The sequence below is a fragment of the Mobula hypostoma genome, chromosome 2 (genome assembly GCF_963921235.1).
Source record: "Mobula hypostoma chromosome 2, sMobHyp1.1, whole genome shotgun sequence".
NCBI classification, from domain to species: Eukaryota; Metazoa; Chordata; class Chondrichthyes; order Myliobatiformes; family Myliobatidae; genus Mobula; species Mobula hypostoma.
This window is the reverse complement of record NC_086098.1, coordinates 134,482,445-134,505,635: the sequence shown is the minus strand read 5'-3', so window position 1 is coordinate 134,505,635 and position 23,191 is coordinate 134,482,445. Positions and strand designations below refer to the sequence as shown.

General features: G+C 42.8%; 2 protein-coding genes across 3 annotated transcripts in view; both read left to right on the top strand.

Annotated features, from left to right (window-relative positions):
* The window catches only part of acoxl (acyl-CoA oxidase-like), a 437,026-nt gene extending 430,881 nt beyond the window's left edge, over window positions 1-6,145 (top strand). The window contains exon 18 of one of the 2 annotated variants that reach the window (XM_063040706.1): window positions 4,264-6,145. In XM_063040706.1, the coding sequence (XP_062896776.1) occupies window positions 4,264-4,446 (183 nt within the window). In that variant the 3' untranslated portion in view covers window positions 4,447-6,145. The remainder of the gene's footprint in view (window positions 1-4,263) is intronic. The other variant, XM_063040705.1, reaches the window with a different exon arrangement.
* A 794-nt stretch (window positions 6,146-6,939) lies between these two features.
* The window catches only part of LOC134342501 (bcl-2-like protein 11), a 53,933-nt gene continuing 37,681 nt past the window's right edge, over window positions 6,940-23,191 (top strand). The window contains exons 1-3 of the mRNA XM_063040709.1: window positions 6,940-8,257; window positions 13,107-13,502; window positions 20,791-20,903. Of these exons, the coding sequence (XP_062896779.1) occupies window positions 13,184-13,502; window positions 20,791-20,903 (432 nt within the window). The 5' untranslated portion in view covers window positions 6,940-8,257; window positions 13,107-13,183. The remainder of the gene's footprint in view (window positions 8,258-13,106; window positions 13,503-20,790; window positions 20,904-23,191) is intronic.

The window sequence follows — 23,191 nt, the reverse complement described above, 5'->3', positions numbered from 1 at the left end:
TCTCACCCCTTCTCTTCTTCTCCCTTGCTCCTTCCAACTTGCCTATTGCCGCCCTCTAGTTCCTCCCCTCCTTCCCTTTATTCCTTGGGCTGTTGTCTTCTCCTATCATATTAGTCTTCTTCAGCGCTTTGCCTCTTCCACCTTTCACCTCCCATCCCTTTCACCATACCCACCCCCCACCTATCTTCTCCTCTCACCTAGACCAAATCTATTCCCTGAATTTTTATTCTGGCTTCTGCCCTGTTCCTTTCCAATCCTGATGAGGGGTCTTGGCCCAAAATGTCGATTGTTCATTTCCCTCCATAGATGCTGCCTGGCCTGTGGAGTTCCTCCTGTGTGTCATTCATAAGCTGTGACAAGTTTCAATGTTAACTATGTGGTGTATAGTATAGTCTTGCTTGATACCAACCTGCACTGAGACTGGGAACAGGGAAACAAGAGACTGCAGATGGTGGATGCTGAAATTGTGAATTGTGAATATTGGTTGAATCATGGCTTCTATGTCATCATGTGGCAAAAATTTGTTGCGGGCACATTTCTGTAGGTAGCCAAATTTGAGCAGGGTCCTTCATAACATGGTCTGAATGGTTCATACTTGTCCTTTTTTTTTGTCTCACAAACACTTTTGACTCTTTAGCAGACTCAAAAAATATGACTATTTATACTGATTGGTTTTGCTCTCTGCAGCTCACATGTTATTCCTCTGGGTGGATGCTGAACCACAGGGTTGTTCTGCAGACATTGAGAGGAGGAAGTTGAGGGGAGTTTACTATGACTTTTCCTGCACTTCTGTAGGTTCCCCACCTGGATTTTATGTTGTTTTGTGAAGATCTGTTGCCCCCTGTCACACTCTCCTCTTCCCACCCAGGCATACTCACACTCCACTCATTCACTTCTTCCTGCTGGGGTCACAGAAGGTGATGCGAAGAGCGAACCCTCACTAATTTCTCTCCCGTCTAGCCATTGTGGTGGCTTTCAGTATCATTTTCAGTGAAGCTACTTATCTCATTGGTGAGCAGCACACATCAAAGTTGCTGGTGAACGCAGCAGGCCAGGCAGCATCTCTAGGAAGAGGTACAGTCTACGTTTCAGGCCGAGACCCTTTGTCAGGACTAACTGAAAGAAGAGCTAGTAAGAGATTTGAAAGTGGGAGGGGGAGATCCAAAATGATAGGAGAAGACAGGAGGTGGAGGGATGGAGCCAAGAGCTGGACAGGTGATAGGCAAAAGGGATATGAGAGGATCATGGGACAGGAGGTCCGGGAAGAAAGACAAGGGGGGAGGGGAAATAATTATCAATAGCATAATATATGTTTGAATATTATGATTAATTCACAGTCTCATTTTGCATTCTCAGGCAATTATTTTCCCTCTTAATTTACAGTGGCTATTTTGAAGTGTGATTATGCTTCAAGTTACTGAAGCTTTTAACCCACACTGGCTGGGCTCAGATACAATTGGTCCAGGTAAAGATGACAGAATCGTTCAAACCCGGGCTACCTCAGACCAAGAGATTGTGTACTAAACTGCTTCCTGGGATCCCCATTGCTATCTTCCATCCAAACATTTGGGCTCGAACCAATACTTTGTTCAATAAACAAGCTAAATTTAGATTCTGTTATGTTCCCTTGAGATAAGTGGAACATTTCAATACATTTACCTTTGTCATCAGTAAACACTCAAGCGTTATGACTAAATTAATATGGCAGAAGTAGATATGCAGATCTTATACAGTAACACACACAAAATGCCGGAGGAACTCAGCAGGTCAGGCAGCGTCTATGGGAATGAATAAACAGCCGACATTTGGGTCCAAGACCCTTCTTCAGGACTGGAAAGGAAGAGTGTAGCACTAGAAACTGTTTGCACATCTTTAGACCGATCCATGTTTTTCTTCAATATTAAGTTGATAGTGAGGATTTCACAAATCCTGGCCCATTTTATCTTCAGCTGGGAATAGAAATCAGGCAAAGTTTCTGCTGCTTATAGTCAATAAACTGTGCTGAAAGTATATATTGCTGTGGGACATTGAGCAAGGACTGGTAGGGCGCAGTAACAATTGGTTTGCACCTGCAGTCAAATAAGCCATAATATTGATCATAGTTAGAGTGTCACTGAGTTCAGCGACCAACCATTGAATATGATCTCAGCACAGAGTCAATAACCAGTGATATTGTTGAGGAATAAATGTTTGTCACATTGTCTACTCTCCTGGAAAAACAAGAAATTCAGAAACTGTCAAAACACCTCTACAAACCCTTCCGAGAATTTCTCAGAGGACAAAACTACCTTTTAACTCCTAAATAGCTGAGCCTAGATAAAGCGTAACTTTATTTGTTTGTCTGTGTAAACAGTTCCTTCTCCGCTCCCTCCCCCCAACTTTATGGAAATCAACAGAATTACCTAACTGCAACTATTTGTAACAAAGAAGAGCACTAATAGAAAAGTAGCGAGCCTATCATGTAGGAGAAAATAATGGCCGATCGAAAATTATTCTTTCTCCACAATGCAGTAAATAGCTACGTTTCTTAAATCATTTCAATGCAATATTTGGAGAACAATCTTATAAAAATTATCAGCATTGTTTTTTCTCTGTGGACCTACCCCCCCCCCCCCAAGGTACAGGATTCTGTCTTTCCGTTTTATATGTTCTTTGTTCCTATTTTACCGCCTTCCTAAGATTTTTTAAAAATCATATATCCGCAAAACGCATTCTAGCCCAATACAGTACTTATCAATTTGCTGGGAGACAATTCCGTCCTTTTGCTTGGGTTTGGATTTTGGTACTGTCGTGGTTTTGAAACAGTTTACTGGTGCAAATTGTAGAAGAAAAACCTTGCATCTCTTAAGATACATCAGAGCATAGATTACTTTGAAGTGTATTCACTGCACTGCCTGCACATTTATCAGAAGTAGTGATTCGTGTTTGTTTTTTTTTAAACCGAAGCAAGAGACAAACGATACTCAAAACGCTTCCTTTCACGCAAACCAGTTACACAGAAAATGCTCACTATATGAATAATCTTTAGTAACTAGAGTGCATTCATTAGATAGCGCATGGTTATTGTATGCATCCACAAATATAGTAGTTAACGCTATAGATATAAGTCTTGTTTTTATTTATTTCGATAGCAATCTTTCGAAATCTTATGTAGAAAAGTTGCGTTTTGTTGCTCTTTATAGGGGAAATCAAAGCCTCAAAATAGGTGAATAATTTGATTTATTTTAACTTTGAAAGCAGCAGCCCGACTGAAACAGTTTTGTGTCATTTTTTAAAAAAATGCCGACAGGCTGTGGATATTTAGCGGGGTGATAAATGGTGCTTTGCGGCTCAGTTTTAAAGGCTTGTCTGGTCTATATTTGGATGGTATTTTATTGTATTACTGACTGGCTCAGAGATATCCGAAAGACTTCCATATATCACATTTATACACCATGAATTATCGGACCTATTTCACAAGCCCGCGGTTTATAAACTGTTCGGCGGTTTTTAAACCCAAGGCGAATCTGGCCGCGTCCTGACCAGGAAGAAAACTAAATTCAACTTGATTTTTTAAAAAAGAATAGCCTTTCATAAATGAGAGCTAGAGTTCAGGAACGATACAAATTAAATTTGATGCAACCACAACCTGAATCATTTCGAAACAATCTGCCTACACTGTCGATATAAGGCTAAACGTAGTGCAACTTCTATACACACGAATAACACCGGAGAGTAATTGACATCTCTCTGCGGGGATGGACGGGCGCCGGGACTTTGCTGGATGTTTTGAGCAGAGATGTTTATTCTGAGGCTTTCGGTAAACTTTTAAGTTCGCACCGATATCAAATTGCACCTTCAGTTCTGGGTTACGCAGAGGCCGAGTGAAAAGGATAATAACAATACAAGGTATATTTAACGAGTCGGAGTGCATCGCGAGTTAAATCATTCTCCTGGGGACACTTAGTCAACTGTTGCGGGTACCTTATGAGAATTTTAGGGGGAAGGAGAAGCAGCCTGTTTAAATCTTTTATTAAGGCAAGGAAATTACTTCACAACTGAAAGGGACACGTTCAGCTCTTTTAGGATGAAATGTCTTAATGCAACTTGTAACTCGCTTGCAGGTCACATTCATTAGCACTACGCTAGCGGGGCTGATCCGCCAGGAGTTAGGAGAACTTCGGCTCGCAGTACCGTTTCGAGCGGGTGTCTAGTAGTTTTTTTATTTTGCTAATAATATCCCAGCTTCGCTCTTTATCTGATATAACCGTTTGTTTGTTTCAGCTAACCGAACTGTGCAGGTCGGTGAAGGACGACGCCCTGACAGTGCTTTCGGCTTTCAACATCCCCTCAGTGACAGTCCACGCTCCGATAGCCGGAATAGCCAACCCCCGGGCAACCTGGGCTTTCTATCCCAAACCTCACTTGGATCGCCCCGGCTTCGTCAAAGCCCGCGCCAAACTATAAATCCTGCCGCAGTTGCAGGACCGTGTTAACCATGGCGTTTAATCTATGCTACTTCAAGATCACGGAACCAATAACTACTATCGTTTTGTGTTGGGCAAAGTAGCATGAAATTTATTGAATTTCACGGAAACGGACATTACATTACCGAAAAAATCGATATATATTGGGAATGAATATATAGATATATATATGTATATATACATATCAAAATAAAGACATTTTCATTCCAAACGGGTCGGTTGTATTTTTTGTTCCCTACTCTTGTTGTCGTGCGGGTTTTGACTTGGCTGGCTCGTGTGGGTGGACAGCGCTACTTTCTCAGTTGATAACTATCTCTTTCAGACCGAAAGTCTCTCTTGAATGTAAACCAAAAAAAAACACCTCCTCTGCGCAAGAACCGATCTACAGACAAGCATTCAGAAGGAAAGACTTTATAGGAATGAGCAGAAGGCTTCAAATAGTTTTTTTAAATTCTCTTTTTGAAAATGAAACTTGCGGTTTTGTTCAAATGTATCGATATTTTTTCTTCTTTCGGTGTCTACAAAATTTCAAGGCATCTCGTATGATTGCTATAGACACGGTATTATATTCGTTTAGTGATTTGTTGTTGGTCAGTTCCCTGCTGAGGTCCGACTCGCAAGTCATTTCACTGTACCGCATATTGGAAGTAAAAAGGCGTTTATACGTAAGTACTAACCACGGTGCTGGAATTACCGAGTTAAACAGGAGCACAACGAAATGTCGCTATTAATTTTATGTACACAAATATTCTCCACAATAACTAATTTCAATTGTATTGAGTAATTTCCACCGCGCGAATTCTGAGTGGTATACTTCGTATACAAAGAAATAAAACATAATCACAAACCGTCATTTCCTACAAATATAATAAACAGAATCCCATTCTCTCTTCCAGGGATGTGGGCTTAAAAACAGTGTAGGATTTTCATACACGGTAATTGCCAAATGTACTAACTTTAAATAACTATATTCATTTAGCATTTTCTGTCTTTTTGTTCTATTGCACTTTTTAAAATATATTGCTCAGATTTCCATCCATGGTCAATGTTTCACATCAGGAGTGTCCGCCGCTCTCAGTTTAAAGGGTTATTTGTGAAAAGATTCTAGTCGAGGGGGAAGTTTAGCGGCGGCATTTCGGCTCTCTAGAAATACTTGTGAGTTGACTCGTCGGATCTAATACCTTGCCTTCAAAATTCCGATAATGACCAGCATCCTATCTAAAATTCCCCCACCTAAAAAGCCATTTTTCAATTTTAACTTGGCGATGACAAAGTAATGGAAGAAATCCTCCCACCCGATCAACCTACGGGCCATTGCTATTTGATTAATTGCAAACACCCTATGAAGCCAAAGAGCGCATCTTTATTGACATGACAAAGCGCTGATTTCTCCACTGTATTAATCATTAATGTTCCCCGCCTGGTTTCAGTCCTATTCGTTTTTTTCCCCTGAGATCAATTTGCCGGAGCTCACCCCAATTAATAACTCCCGATCGATTTAAATCTAATCGTGTCTTGTGAAAGTACCGATCCACGCACCAAACCCAAGGGTCTCCTTAAGTTTCAAATGTCTGAGCTTCCTTGCACCCTTCCCCTTAGACCGGGTTGTGCCTTCTTTTTGACCCTCTCTCCACATTCAAGGTTAAAGGCGTTACTTTTTTTTTGTTTAAGAAACGAGTCTCAGTTTAAGTCTTTGGGTTTATTAACCACCCACCCACTCCAAGATCCCCCGCTATCGTGCACTGCCTAGAATTCTTCTGAACTTTTTTTTATTACTACGAGTAGTGTTCTGCTGTCAAACTCATCTCCTGGAGGTGTCCCGAACCCATCTACTGTATTTTCCCATGCGCACGGAAACTACTGGCTCCCTGCTGCGCTATACAATAGTTCAGAAATATCAACGCTAAAATCAAAAAAAAAGTTCATAAAATTATATATACATCGATCGTTTCCTGGACTTGTCTCCGTAGGTGGGTGTTCAGTTCCTCAGCTGACAGCCTTTCCATATCTCCACCAACAACCCTGCCCCCTTCAACCCAACCCTCCGACATAAATAAATCCAAAACGCCTAGCTATCCAAAATCTGTCCTGACCTGTCCCCTTCTTAAAGGCGCAGCTTGGTTTTAAGTATTATATAAATTAGTGCGTACAAGCATATGTGTGTATTATGCTCAGCCCTCTCACTGGGCGTGACCGGGGGGGTGGGTGGGGGGGGGAGGCGGCAGAGGAAGGAGGAAGGAGGAGAGTCGGCTCATTGGAGCATTGCTGATACCCGAGGCGACCAGTGCCGCACTCGCACACACCCGCGGCAGTCGCTGTAAAGTGATCTCAAGTCTACGAGCCTTCGTGAGTTTGAAAACAAAGACGAATGAGAAACTCAAACTAGCAGGTGAGCCCACTTGCTGCCAGGAGCAGCCGGGTACTTTTATCTATGCATTCGCTTCAGATTGGCGGGGTGAGAAAGAAAATCATTTTCGGTAAAAAAAATACGACGCCGTACAGAAATAGGATTGTGTGAAAACTGCTGTTAGAATTTATTCGGATGCCTTTCATCCTTTGCGGACTTTGATCATTTAAAAAATAGGGTAATGTTTTGATTGGCGTAATGAGTGCAGCTTTTGGAGAGGGATGGGGGCGGACTTGTGCCTGTTTATTGTCCAGCGACTGCAAAATTCGCTGTACGGCAGAATAACAAAACCACATGCGGTTTACGTAGGCGACAGACCAAAAGTTGGAGAGTCGGGACTCTTTCTTCACACGCACCTATAAGTCTATGTCCACACTGCTAGATATAATTTAATAACACTTGCATAAAGCCGCTGTAGGCGCAATAACGCCTTGTGACTTTTTAATTGTCTTTTGAACCCACAGTGCGTTTAAACTCTGAATCACTCCCGCTTCAAGTAAAATTATTTTCAGCCTAACTTCCCCGTTTGCTTTTGAACTGCGATTGAAATATTGTCACTAAAACCATTTGTTTGTGTTTGGTTAATTGCGGTGTCCAAGTATGCGCGTTAACAATGCACACTGAAAAATCAGGATTTACGTTGTCATACCCAGCGTCGTTATTGCCTGGATGAGAGAGAAGTGAGAAAAGGAAATCTGAATTTGGTGTTTTAAGAACTTTATTAAAATATTGGAAATTGACGAATTTTGATTAGATTGAAGCGAGGATGGATTTAGTATAACAATGCGTATCGTGTATAGTCATGTTGAATGCCGGGTTATGGGCGTTGACGCTGTTTGGAGTAAACTCGCTGCAGTTAGGCAGCGCCGCAAACTGACTCTCTCTCTCTCCCTCGTTTCGTTGTGTGCGCCCCATGACCCCGTGAGTCCCGCGAGCTCGTTTTGCGCATGTGACAGAGCGCAGTGTGTAAACAAGCAACAAAAAAAAGGAATGCGTGCGGCCAATGGCGAGCGCCAGCATCACGCCCCCGGGGCTCGCGCTGCCGGCCGGTTTGTGCGGCGCGCCGGGCCGGGCGCTGATTGGTCCGCCAGCCCGCGCCGCCGTCCCAGACCTGTCAATCAAACGCCGCTCTCGGGGTAAGCGGCGCTGGCCCCAGCGTGCTGTTTTGGAGAGATTGCGGTCTCTCCGGAGGCGTCTGAAACTCGCAGACCAGACGACTGACGTGTACTGAGCTCTGGGATCAGAGTGTCTTACGTTAGTTTGAATCGTTACCCCTTCCCCTCAAAATCAAGCCTCTAACAATGTGCACAGAACGCAGAACTAATCTCTACTGTAATAGGACTGGAAGAGGTTGTTACAGTTGCGACGTTATGCGTTACAGAAGGTAGGTTTAAGAAGAGGTTTTTCGAGGGGTGTGGAGGAGGAACGTTGTTGCATTGCTGGGTTTGAATGTTTGGGGACATTTGAGTATCGGAGTGCTGTCGCAGCGCGGGGTCAGAGAGCGGCGCACAGGCCGTGTTTGTTGACAGTGTGGAAGCTTGTGACGCACTTGCTGGAGCCGCTGCCAGTTCCCGAAAACGCTGAGCTCAGCGCTTTGGCGAGAACAATGGGATCCGTAGTAAGGAAAAGCACCCGCTGCGGGTGCTCCCTCGCATCTATTGCGCCGAGATTTCATCAGCACAGCGGGATAGGCAATGTTCCTGCCGGAGGAAGAGATTTCGCTTCAAAATTTCTTGAATTGCAGAAAGCGAACAGTCCCCCCACCCCACCCCATGGCCTGCGGCAGTCAACACTGAGTTTTGAAGTTAGTTAAATTAATTAAAAGGTAATAAATACCACTTTGAAAAGTAATGTTACTTAACGCATGTTGCAAATTACAGGGAATGGACTATTGCTGCAGATGTGGACGTGCCTTGTAACTCCTTAACCACAACAGCTAGGATTTATATTTCATTCCGTTTTAACTCAAGTTCAGCTTTTCATTTGTTGTGATTTCTGATCCGGTCTGATCCGCGAAGAATCATTTGCGTCAAACGCAGAATAACATACATAGATCTCCATCGTGCATTTTTTCTGAAACCAATGTTTATGTAGGGATAATGTTGCCGGACGCGAGTGGAAGGGAATTCTGCAGGTTTATATTCTGCGAGAAAGTTAATTCGACCGGAGGGACCATTATATGTAAACATGGCGAATGATACTGAGGACACGGCTTGTCAGGAGCGGGACATCATATTCTCTTTAACTGTAGACAACGTCTATATTTGTGCAACACACATCAAAGTTGCTGGTGAACGCAGCAGGCCAGGCAGCATCTGTCCTGACGAAGGGTCTCGGCCTGAAACGTCGACTGTACCTCTTCCTACAGATGCTGCCTAGCCTGCTGCGTTCACCAGCAACTTTGATGTGTGTTGCTTGAATTTCCAGCATCTGCAGAATTCCTGTTGTTTGCGTCTACATTTGTGGATGTTTTCAACTTTTATTTGGATCTTGCTGACTTTTATTAAGTCTGGAATACTTTTAATACATTTTCTTCATTTCTGGCCTATTTCTGAAGGGCCTGTTCCCGTGCTCCACGTTTTAAAAAAAATTTTTAAAACTTTAAAAGTTATTGGGAATAATTATGTAATAATAAAACTACAAGAAACAACACAACACAACATAAATACCACGGAGATCGAGTAAGCGGAGAAACCAGGGAAGGGTAGTGGAGCAGGACACTTCAGAAGAGATGGACAACTTCCGAGGCTATCATGTTCCAATCTGTAAATCACTAAGTTGTTCAATAGGTGGGTGTTTTGACTCTAAAACCAGCTGGTGCTGGCCGTTAAAGACTTGTGTTTGCCAAGCAACTTTTGAGACCTTGTGGTTAAAATACTTTGGGCATCCGTTAGTCTTGCCTGGAAAGTCTTCACTCTCCAGGAGGCCTGGGCAAGGTTGTATGGAAGACCAGCAGTTGCCTATGCTGGCAAGTCTCCCCTCTCCACCACACGGATGTTGCCCAAAGGAAGGGCATTAGGACCCATACAGCTTGGCACCAGTGTCGTAGCAGAGCAATGTGTGATTAAGTGCCTTGCTCAAGGACACAACACATGTTGCCTCTGCTGGGGCTTGAACTCACGACCTTCAGGTCGCTAGTCCAATGCCTTAACCACTTGGCCACGTGCCCACTGTTAAAATATAGATTAATGAAAAATAGTTAAATGGCAATTCCCCAAAACTTGTTTAAGTTTGACCAAACTAACAAACAGTGGCCTAAGGCATTCATTTGAAGCAATCTTGGCAAGTGTATACATTAAACTTGGCATCAGGATCAGCTGTAAATTAGTGCAGGAGCAGCTCTGATTTTCTCCCACCTGCTATCACTCTAATCCTAGCATGTTTAATCCTACCATTTTTTAACCTATGTGTAACGTCATTACCTAACCTGTTATCTTGACGCTGGTGTCCGTGATAACTACAATTAATGGCTTCTGAAATAAAATGAGAATATGTCTTTTCCAAAAAAAAGGGAATGGATGATAGTTATAATGCTGCACCTGTTTACAGACCAGAGTATTTGAAAAATTCTGATCATAACTGTATGTGATATTTGTGGGTTTTGAAACAAAAATTGAAAAAATTATTCTGAATTGTCAAGTTGCTCAGGGAAATTAAGTTGACGGTTCTTCTCTCTTAATGTGTGTGTGTATCTTAATGGAATCAAAAATAGCCCATTCCAGTCCAAAAGATTTAAGATTGTTTAATATCATAAACAACAGGAATTCTGCAGATGCTGGAAATTCAAGCAACACACATCAAAGTTGCTGGTGAACGCAGCAGGCCAAGCAGCATCTGTAGGAAGAGGTGCAGTCGACGTTTCAGGCCGAGACCCTTCGTCAGGACTAACTGAAGGAAGAGTGAGTAAGGGATTTGAAAGTTGGAGGGGGAGGGGGAGATCCAAAATGATAGGAGAAGACAGGAGGGGGAGGGATAGAGCCAAGAGCTGGACAGGTGATAGGCAAAAGGGGATACGAGAGGATCATGGGACAGGAGGTCCGGGAAGAAAGACAAGGGGGGGGGGATCCAGAGGATGGGCAAGAGGTATATTCAGAGGGACAGAGGGAGAAAAAGGAGAGTGAGAGAAAGAATGTGTGTATAAAAATAAGTAACAGATGGGGTACGAGGGGGAGGTGGGGCCTTAGCGGAAGTTAGAGAAGTCGATGTTCATGCCATCAGGTTGGAGGCTACCCAGACGGAATATAAGGTGTTGTTCCTCCAACCTGAGTGTGGCTTCATCTTTACAGTAGAGGAGGCCGTGGATAGACATGTCAGAATGGGAATGGGATGTGGAATTAAAATGTGTGGCCACTGGGAGATCCTGCTTTCTCTGGCGGACAGAGCGTAGATGTTCAGCAAAGCGGTCACCCAGTCTGCGTCGGGTCTCGCCAATATATAAAAAAGGCCACATCGGGAGCACCGGACGCAGTATATCACCCCAGTCGACTCACAGGTGAAGTGTTGCCTCACCTGGAAGGACTGTTTGGGGCCCTGAATGGTGGTAAAGGAGGAAGTGTAAGGGCACCCCACTAGGAATAGGGTTCCCCTGGTCCTCATCTACCACCCCACCAGCCTCCGGGTCCAACATATTATTCACCCCACTAGGAATAGGGTTCCCCTGGTCCTCACCTACCACCCCACCAGCCTCCGGGTCCAACATATTATTCTCCGTAACTTCCGCCACCTCCAACGGGATCCCACCACTAAGCACATCTTTCCCTCCCCCCCCCCTGCATTCCGCAGGGATCGCTCCCTACACAACTCCCTTGTCCATTCGTCCCCCCCATCCCTCCCCACTGATCTCCCTCCTGGCACTTATCCGTGTAAGCGGAACAAGTGCTACACATGCCCTTACACTTGCTCCCTTACCACCATTCAGGGCCCCAAACAGTCCTTCCAGGTGAGGCAACACTTCACCTGTGAGTCGACTGGGGTGATATACTGCGTCTGGTGCTCCCGATGTGGCCTTTTTTATATATTGGCGAGACCCGATGCAGACTGGGAGACCGCTTTACTGAACATCTACGCTCTGTCCGCCAGAGAAAGCAGGATCTCCCAGTGGCCACACATTTTAATTCAACATCCCATTCCCATTCTGACATGTCTATCCACGGCCTCCTCTACTGTAAAGATGAAGCCACACTCAGGTTGGAGGAACAACACCTTATATTCCGTCTGGGTAGCCTCCAACCTGATGGCATGAACATCGACTTCTCTAACTTCCGCTAAGGCCCCACATCCCCCTCGTACCCCATCTGTTACTCATTTTTATGCACACATTCTTTCTCTCACTCTCCTTTTTGTCCCTCTGTCCCTCTGAATATACCTCTTGCCCATCCTCTGGGTCCCCCCCCCCTTGTCTTTCTTCCCAGACCTCCTGTCCCATGATCCTCTCGTATCCCCTTTTGCCTATCACCTGTCCAGCTCTTGGCTCTATCCCTCCTCCTCCTGTCTTTTCCTATCATTTTGGATCTCCCCCTCCCCCTCCAACTTTCAAATCCCTTACTCACTCTTCCTTCAGTTAGTCCTGACAAAGGGTCTTGGCCTGAAACGTCGACTGCACCTCTTCCTACAGGTGCTGCCTGGCCTGCTGTGTTCACCAGCAACTTTGATGTGTGTTGCTTGTTTAATATCATTTTCAGTACACAAGTGTAAAGGAGAACAAAACTCGGGATCTGATGTGTACAAAACAACACAATATTATAAAGTACACAATTTAAAAAACAGAATAAATGCATAACATAGTTTATATACATAGACTGATTAAAGTGATAGTGTCTGTACATAAGGTGACACACAGGAAATGAAGTATTGTGGTTAGGGATGTGGAGGGGTGGGTTACTGGGTAGAGGTGTTAATCAGCCTTACTGCATGGGGAAAGTAACTGTTTTTGAGTTTGGTGGTCCTGGTGTGGATGCTGTGTAGCCTCCTCCCTGATGGGAGTGGGACAAACAGTTCCTGAGCAGGCTGGGTTGGGTCCTTGGTCATGTTCGGCCGCTTTCTGGATATACACTATATGCCCTTGATGGTGGGTAGGCTGGTGTCGTGATGTGGTGGCCAGATTCGACTACCTGTTATAGAGCCTTCCTGTCCACCACAGTGCAGTTTCTGCACCGTGGAATGATGCAACTTGGTAGGATGCTCTCTACTGCGTAAGTATTAAGTATTAATTCTTGCTTTCTTTCCTAAAACAGGGGAAGATGCAACCGTGTTCCGAGAAGTGAGTGTGCATCCGACTGTGCCCAAACAACATTCACATTCCAAATTTAGCATGTCAAGAGGTGAGCTTTCTGATCAAGGGAATACCCCTACTAGCACACAGTGTGGAAGTGTTGAGTTCTCTTCAAACTTTGTTATGACGTGTCCACTCTTTAATACAAATATTTTGCGTGGACCACATTCCTCTGTTGCCCCATCACTACGATACTCCAGTAGGTTGTCCAGTGGATGCTATTCTGTTGACGCGGACACCGGACAGATGACCAAGCCCATGGGCTGTGACAAGTCCACGCAGACTCCAAGCCCGGCTTGCCAAGCCATCCACCATGCGCAGGTCGCCTTGGCACAGCTACAGCATTTGCAGAATTGTGGTAAGAGATTACTTATTTGGTCTTGCACAGAGAGGCAGGCAGAAATTCTGCTGAACTTAAAATCAGTGTTCAGATGAATGTCGCTGTTATTTCAAAATATCCTTTGTATTTACAGTGCTGTGTTCCTGAAATAATTTCTTGCAGCAGTTAGTGTCCGATTTGACTGACGTAATCTAAGTGGATGTTCATTTATAAAACAGGCACTATAAAATAATCTGGTCTTTAAAAGTATACTCAACTAATTAATAGCTACTTATAAAGTTTAGTCATTGTTTTCAGCTAGAGAGGTGGTTGAGGTTTCAGTGTAGAACTTGGGCACAAGTAATAACTTATCAATTTGTTAGTACCTATGGAGAAGAGTAAACAGTTGACGTGCATTTTTGATCTTTACATCAATGGAACAATGAAAAATAGATTTCAGTGTAGTCAAAATCAAAAGCAACACACACGAAACGCTGGAGGAATTCAGCAGGTCAGGCAGCACCTATGTTGTGGGCTGAGACCCTTCATCAGAACCTTTGTTTTTCCGGCCAGTGACTGTCAAACAGTGGAAAGAAAGATTGCAGTGAAGTCAAAATCAAGGTGAGGACTGTTTGTGCCATCTCATTCATTCATCTGCACTGCCTGTACCTTTGGCTGTTTTTGTCAGTAATTCCTCTGTTGTAGATGATTAGACTTGATCTGTAATTAACGTTCGCAGTTTTTCAACTGTAATTGCAAAGGGAATAGATAATAAAGTACTTTGTTTACATAATTGGTTTGCAATTATAAAACATTGTTAAATTATAAATGAGTTGGATAAGTTGAAGGAAATATCTTCAGGGCAACAATGATTAAATGATAGTAAATAAAGGGTTGGCTGATTGTAAAGGTCTACCTTTGATTTTAAAAAAAGTGTCTGAATAATGCCATGTGTGTTTTGTAGGGTCTTAGTTTATTTCGCACAGATCATTTTTACTGGTCACTGCGCTCCCTTCAAATTACTGCTTGAGGCTTTTAATTGTTCATTCCCAACCGACACATTGGTTGTACACACCTGTTTTGCATTTCCATTATAGCTATATTGTAATGTTGATGCCCGAGGACAAATTTAAAGACAATCCTTGAAGTTGTCCAGACTGTTTGGAGTCACTGTTGGAATCACAGCCAATTTCACCAGTAATGAATTTGTCTATTAAAAGACAGAGGCTGGAAGTACATTGAATCTATTTTGCAGGACACTGAATACTCTTGCATACTTAGAAGTTTGCTTAATGCAGACATCTATATGATTGATGAAATGTGAATGATAGTTTGTTATTATGGCATCAACTGAATGAAGCACTGGACTAAAATGTGCAACTTCTTGCTGAACGGAAACACACTCATCTTTCACCCAGTTATTGAGAAGCATTTACAGCTTTGTTGCATCATTCTTTGGCTAGAATGAAGATGAGCCTAAAACAACTGACATGCAGGACTAATTTTATCCTGAAGCATGCCTTTTTGGCAATTGGTAAAGGCTGATGCTTTCTGAAATCATTTATACCTTGCCAATGCCAAATATTTTTGGCTGTTTGCATTTAATGTACTATGTGGCAAAAAAAGCACAACAGCGCTTCTTCCACCTCAGGCAACTGAAGAAGTTTGGCACGAGCCCCCAAATCCTCAAGATCTTCTATAGGGACACCATTGAGAGCATCCTCACTGGCTGTATCATAGCCTGGTACAGGAACTGCACCAACCTTGATGGCTGTGCACTGCAGAGAGTGGTACAGCCCAGTGCATCTGTGGACATGAACTTCCCTCCATTGAGGATATTCACAGCAGCACGTGCAGAAAGAAGGCCTGGAAGATCAGCGGGGACACCAGTCACCCAAACCATGACTCAGCTGCTTCCACCTGGCAAACGGTATCGCAGCATTAAAGCCAGGGCCAACAGGCTACGGGACAGCTTCTTTCTGCAAGCCATCTGACTTATAAATTTACATGTCCGTACGTTGCGATGGAGTCATAACACAAACGATTTGGACTTCCTCACATTGTGGGATGGATGTAAGATTTAAATAATTCAGTTGAAATTGCATGTTTTGTATTATTTACTTGTCATGTGTCACAGTGATTTCTGTAACTGTAGTCAGCAAACAGTAAACTAATCACTTTAATGGCGATGAAGGCAAGTGATGAAGCCTTTCTTCAATTGAATTAATTAGTTTTTACTTTGAGACCCCTTCTTCAGGCTATCTGATATTTTTGTCTGGAGATTTATGGATAATATTACTTAGGGCTTTTTAAAATTCATCTTCAATATAAGTATTTTTGACTTCTGGAAACTCCATTAAGTTGTATTAATTAGTCAATAATGAAATATGTCTCTGACCACTAATCCTGGGCATGAGCTATAATAGAGTTGATGCTTAAGAAACTGCAGTTAAAGTCATTTTAACTGGGTTGCCTTACTAGGTTTCTCTGTTGTTCCTTTCAGTGCCTTGTGGTGCATCAGGTGACAGCCTTGCTGTTTCTTTAGCGTTTTATCTGTTTTTTAACAAGGCAAAGTTGCTAGCTCGACGCTCAACCCAGCATGAATGGAAAGCGTGCAGGGTGCAGGTGGGAGACAAACCTGGCACCACTCACCCTAGAGTCCGGTGCAGATGCCGCTACACCACCGGCTGGCTACTGAGTTTCTATGGACAAAACTAAAGAGAAAGGAGCAGAATATTTGATGGTCTTTTTTTTAGCCTCGGGTGTTGTCTGTGTGGAGTTAGCACATTTTTTTTCTGTGATCACCAGTTTCCTCCAGGCGCTCCAGATTCCTCTCATATCCCCAAGACCTGCTGGTTGGTGCCGTCCAACGGTAAATGAGCCCTTGGTGTAGTTTAATGGCAGAGAGAGGGGAAAGAAAGGAAAGGGAGTTGATGTTCATGTGTGAGAAAGAATACGTTGTGAGTGAAATAAGGATGGGGAATAGTGATCAATAGCCGTCAGATCAAGTAGTCTCCATTATATGACGGATAGGTGGAAGGAAAACAAACCATTGTGTCAAGGGGTATCATTATTGGCCATGCCTCATATTATACTTTAGTAGAGATCCTTATCTTGTCCTGTCAGCAGACATATATTTAAAAGTATCATGATAAGAAAGCGAAAGAGTGAGTTTTCTACACTGTATGAGATAATGCAGTTTTCTTAACAACTTATGTGTCTATATTTCATCTCTTTCCTGGCATGAGGATAAACTTGTACAACATGTCAACATGTTGCACCATCACAAATTAAGTGAGTGCGTGTGTGAGTATGTTTTACTAATTCAGTTCAGATTCCAGCAAGAAAAGTTTTTCTACTTTAGTAATAGTTGCTGCCACAGAAAGACCTATCTGAAAGCCCCAGATTAATTTCACTATTAACCACTTAACCACAGTATTAATTTCTTGAATTACTAAATCTTTATGATTAAGAAGTTAGCAGGGGTTGGAAAACTGTTAGCATAAGTGCATGGATCAAGTGATAAAGTTTAACTCCGTTCTGCTAGTCGCATTACCTGGTTTCAGCTACAGCTTGTGCTGTTTGGGTTCTTTCTGCTTTATTTTGATTGTCTAGAGCTAGCCTGCTAACCATAATTTGGATTGCTCACCTGAATCTGAATCTGTCTGCAACAGTCTTCTTTAAAGCAGCTTTCTTGCAAACAGTGGTTCTCATCTTGGGGCCAAAGGACCCCTCGGTTCATGGTAAGGGTTCATAGCATTTGAAAAAAAAAGTTAGGAACCCCTGCTTTGATAGGCTAGCTGTGTTCAAGCGAAAATGAATTTGTAAACCAAACTCAAGCCTTTTGCTAAATTGATTAGAAAGATAACCAGTCTTTGCTTGCGGAGACTGTGCCAGCATCCACCTGCTTTGAGTCAAAGTTCTGAACTGAGCACACCCTTTCGTCACAGCCGACCACCACAGTGCAATTCAAGTTCCTCTTGTAGTGCACCACAGCAATCTTCTTTATGCATATCATCAGCATGAAACATAACTACTTTTGGTTTGTTTCACTGTGTGCATTTTTTTCACCACTAGATACCTCATTCTGACACTTTGGACTATGCCCTATGGGTTACCGCCCCATCCATTATAGCTAATGCAGTGCTATAGCTGTCTCTGCGGAAAACAGTTGGTAATCTTATGCATTCACATAAAATAAAAGATGTTTGGGCTGCTGTGAATGTGCAGTAGAGAGCTATATGCTCAGGATAAGTGTAAAGGAGGCTCAGTAGACAAGAGGTGGGATGATTTAATCAGTGGGACTTTTTTTGTGTGGTTGAGCTTTTACCTATCTGATAGTCCATTTACTTGTTCCTGTTTATCATTACAAAACAGATGTGGTTTATTTATCCAAGGCAAACTAAAAGGATTTTAGGATTTTGCTACTTATTGATTGATTGGTTGGGATACAGTGCTGAGCCGGTTCTGCGGGCCTTTTGAGCTGCCTTTTGAGTCGCACCGCCCAGCAATCCCCTGATTTGATCCTGACCTAGTCGCGGGACAATTTACAATGCCCAATTAACCTACCAACTCATACGTCTTTGGATTGTGGGAGGAAACCCATGGAAAGAACGGATAAACTCCTTACAGACAGCGGTGGAAAATGAACACGGGTAACTGGTACTTTAAAGCGTTGTGCTAACCACTTTGCTATCATGACACCCTCGGTGATTTGCCGTTTTCTACCACACCTTGTAAACTTCATTAAAAAGCTTATGAATACAAGAAACATGCCAAAGTAACTTTTTTCACAAAACATATCTTTGAAAGCACTTGCTTGTCTTTTGTGCCATATAAATTAATAGCAACCACTGTGGCATTATGTAAGTAAGCAGAATTTGTGCTTGCATTCTCTTTTGTCACTCAGCAGTATCATGTTTGCAATGGTACTAAGTGATCGCATGCTGAAATTGCATCAATATGAGCTGCATATAGTTGAATTTTCAGCTGGTGTTTTATTTATTAGCACCTAGGTGACCACTTCCCAGTTGGTAAAGTAGGACTATTAACTTGTCAAAATGGCCCTAGGCAGTTAGCAGAAGTTTAATGAGATGAAAAACTGTTTTTAAGCCAAGAAAGGAGATTAGCACAGGTGAATAAAGTTGATGAATTAGATTTTAGGAAGAATTTTAAAAGAGAAGGACAAAGAATACTGGGGACGGAGTTCCAGAGTCCTTAGCGGTGCTTAATAGTAAGTGTGAGAAGGAGGAATCAAACAAAAGTTCAGTTTTGAAGGGACACATTACAAGGACGCTACAAAAGTACCAAATTCACAAGCCCATAGGGGGAATATGTACATGAGAGTGAAAATTTTAAAATTAGAGCTGTGCGAGGCAATATACACTTCAACACACACAAAATGCTGGCCAGGCAGCATCCGTGGAAAAGAGTATAGTCGACGTTTTGGGCAGAGACCCTTCTTCAGGACCTTCGTCACTGTTTACTTTTTGCCATAGATGGTGCTTGGCCTGCTGAGTTCCTCCAGCTTTTCGTGTGTGTTGCTTTACATGTCCAGAATCTGCAGATTTTCGAATGTTTGCAATATATACACTGCAGTGCAGGCTGTCGCCCTGCAAAGATTAACATGACGCTCGGTGTCAATTTCAGCACCAATTTACAGTATAACAGTGTATGTTTTTACCAGGGACATGTATTGGAATCTGTAACTGGGAATAAATCAAGGGCTTGATTTTACTTCAGAAAGCATCGGTTTGAGATAATGCATGATGAGCTGGAAAAATCTGACGAAAGGGGATACTTTCAACAGAGAATTAATGGTCAGAGATTCATACAAAATGGAAAAGGTACCTTCGGTCCACTGAATCTACAGCAGTCACTTATCACGCATTCATAGTAGTCTCACTACTCTTTTATGCTTCCTATGTTCCCAACAACTCCCCACCCTCTCCAGATTCTACCACTCACTACACCAGGAGCAATTTAAAGTGGCCAGTTAACTTACCACGTCTCTGGGATGTAGGATAAAATAAGCGTACTTGGAGGAAACCCATAAGCCCACATGGAGAACAGGCAAACTCCACACAGGCAGCATTGCTGGTCAGGGTTGAGTCCAGGCAAAGCTCTATTACCTTTGTCACCAGGTCACCCAAAAGTAGACACTTTAAACCACTTTTCCAGGATTATAATGTGCAGTTACTGGTCGGAATTTTCCTATGGGGAGCTGTGCTTTACCTCTGCAATTAGAGTCCGATATCGCACAGGAGGTCCAGTAGTGAAGCATTCATTTTTTGCAGTGTTTAGCAAGTTGGGAAAGCTTCTGGCTGAACCTGCTTCGGGGCTGAGCTGAAGCACAAGAGGTTCAAGGCACATCAGGTTGACCTGATGCGGGTTCAGCTACCTCATTCCTTTCAATAGAGGGAAAGAGTTGAGAGGCAAACATGTTTTGGGTAAATTCTTTTTTTCTAGAAAAATTTCAAACTTTTAGTCTTTAGTGATTTGTGTTTCTACTTAATATCTTTTTTTATTAAAGAAATTAACTTCTGAGCTTTTGAAGGTTCATGAGTCACATTTACTCACAGTACTGAAAGGTTGTGGATGTGTCGAGAGTTCCTTTAATAGGAGAATGTAAGATCTGAGGGCATAGCCTCAGAATAAAGGTGAGGTAATTACTTCAGCCAGGGGTGGTAAATTGTGGAATTAATTGCCACAGAGGGCTGTGGAGGACAAGTCACAGGGTATATGATAGTTTCTTGATTGTTGAAGGGATTAACATTATGAGGAGCATACCATCAAAAGTAAAGTCGGCCATGATTGAACAGCAGAGCAGATTTAATGGGTGAAGTTCTGCTCCCAAATCTCATGATATTCACAGGCAACCAAGGAGAAGAGGCTTTACTGGCTCTCAAAACATTACTCTGGTTTTGCAATTGCAAGGCCCTGCAGGGATAGTGCCTTTTTGATTAGAGTCAGTATTAGCGTACTTGTAGAAATTCTTGGAAGGTAATGCACTCATGATTCGGATTGGATTTTTGTGTGGGTGAGCTATTAATTGTTTTACGGTGATTCCAGTTCAATTTCTTGGTAGTGCTTCTTTAATGGAAATAAAAGCAGTTCAGAAGATGCGTTATATCAAATTTTGATTTCTGAAATGTTAGTATGGCTACTTGTACAATTGATGTGATGCTAGAAAGCTTAACACTTTTTACTGGATCAAGTAATATTTTAATTCAAAGCTTTCTCTCAAAAATTTGATTGTTCTTTATTCAGATGCTGATTTGCACACTTTGGCTGATGAAATTTTAAATTACTGTTATCTTTGTTGCAGGGCGGATGGAAATCCATGAAATATCTCAACCTGCGGCGATGGACGTTGCACCTGAGGTATTGATCGGTCGAGAGTTGAGGAGGATCGCAGACGAATTCAATCTTGTTTACCAGGTAATTGATCTAGTAAGAACTTCCAGTGTTCTTTGTAGCTATCTAGTGATATAGCTAAGTATTACTCTTGAGCGAAGCTTCATCGATATGAGCTTATGGACTTACTGACATAGGGAGTACTCAGTGAACCACATTAATTCCTGTTTGGTAAAATTAAATATAATTGCATTGGAGTATTGTACTTTGCCTCTAAATTTCATTCCAATGCCTTGTAGTTATATCCTTGCAGGGCGTTTACATTACTATGGAGCCTAGTCGTTACTGTGATGCAGAAAATCTGATAGTCACCTTGTTCAAAGCAAACTTCCACTAATGACAACAGTGATTGTGACCAGATAATTTATTTTTGGGATGCTCTGTGAGAGCTTAACATCGACCAGGACAATTACTAACAAACCCATCAGCTTGCAACAAGGGAATAACTGATTCTTCTACTCTTGGTAATGTCTGATGCTGTGTGACCGTGGTAAATGACTGTTACCAAAAGTATTCATTATCTTTGGCTGGAGCTCTGATCTAGCCATGACATCAGACCAGCATCCCTTTCAGTGCCTTTTTCTTTGATTCAACTAAAAATAAAGATAGACTGTGCTCACCATAGTGGAGTGGATAGGCCGTACTGGATAGAATTGTGGAGTACAACTGCAATGTTATGTTTATATTGTAAGGGGAATATTATGGCGTCTCCTGTACTATTTTGGAATACCATAGGACATGGCAGTGCACTTTACAACCAGCGAATTAATTTTGAAGTGCATTCATCTGTGCAACATTGTAAATATAGTGGTCTATGTACAAACAGGAAGGCGATAGCCATCAGATAGTCTGTTTTTGTGCCGATTAAGTATTAACCAGGATAGCAGGGACAATTCCTTTTGCTTTTTGTCGAGGGATTTTAGAAACTCCCTGGACTGCCCAAGCTAACAAATACTCCTCTGAGCTGGCTGGTCACCAGACTTGGAGGCGAGTGGTCCTGGGTTGAATCTGGTTGGCTCTTTGCACGCTTTCCATCCGTACTGGTTGAGTGTCAAGCTGGCAACTTGGCCTCGTTTTTAAAAAAAGAGCAGGTAAAAATTGCTAAAGAAGCTGCCTGATGCGCCACATGGCACAGAGAGGAGCAACAACACTTCCTCACTGGGGTGTCATTTTAGATGTGTGTTAAGTTCTCTAGAGTGGGACAAAATTGCTTTCAGTAGGACACAGTGGACTTGTTCAGTTCAGATTTGATGATAGCATCATGATTTTGATCACATTCATTCTGCTTATTCATTTTTTTGGGATGTGGGCATTGCTGATCAGAACAGCATTTATTGCCACCCCTAATTGCCCCTAATGAGTGGAAAGTGATTTGTTGAATTACTGCCATCCTTCCGTGAAGCTACAGCAGAGGCATTGTTAGGTGGTGGGGTGGGGTCCAGCATTTGGACTCTATAACAATGAAGGTCCAACAACAAATTTCCAAATCTTTGTGGTGTGTAACTCTGCAATCTTAGGGCAACCTGCAAGTTTCGCCTTTGTCTGGTGCCTTAAAAATCCTGCTGCTAAATGCTACAAACAGTGAGTGTGTTGGAACACCAGGGTTCAAGCAGTATCTGTGGGAGGAATGGAATTGTCGATGTTTCACATTAATTCCTCCAGCTTCCTGCATATTCGGTCTGTTGTGTCTCCTTGCTGATAAATGCTATGAATAAGGAAGGTGCCATGGAAATAGCTTGCATGAGTCACTGTAAATGGCACACATCGCAGGCAAAGTGCATTCTGCATGTGGTCACCTCTAAAGTAACATAAATGATTGGTTGCCTGTCGTATCCGATGATGACAGAAGGACCTGTGCAGGAGAGGTTTTACAGTGGAAAAGCCATTGCACTGGGCCAGTTCCACTCCCTTGACCTCGGAGGTCCAGTTGCAGAGGTATGAGTAGTCATCACAGTTGGGGTCTTCCTTGGTTGCAGTGGATGACCATGACTACTTCTATGCCTTGTCGTGCCCTTTACGCTGCACAAAGCGTTGCCGCACACCTTCCTGGCCGTTGGATCTCATCCACCCAGTCCACTGCAGCTGTCTTCGCATGCCAGGACGGGCATGTCCATATCGCACCAGGGTACAAGGCTGCCAGTTACCCTCACCTGCTTTAGCCCGCCTATCAAAGTAATGTACCGGGCTGCTGTCGCATGCAAACATAAATACTGCTTTTTAAAAATGTAATTATCTAAAGGATAGGTTTTCTTTTAACTTCTTTCATAATAAGGACTTTCTCCTCTACTCGAGATGATTTCATTTTAGGCTTC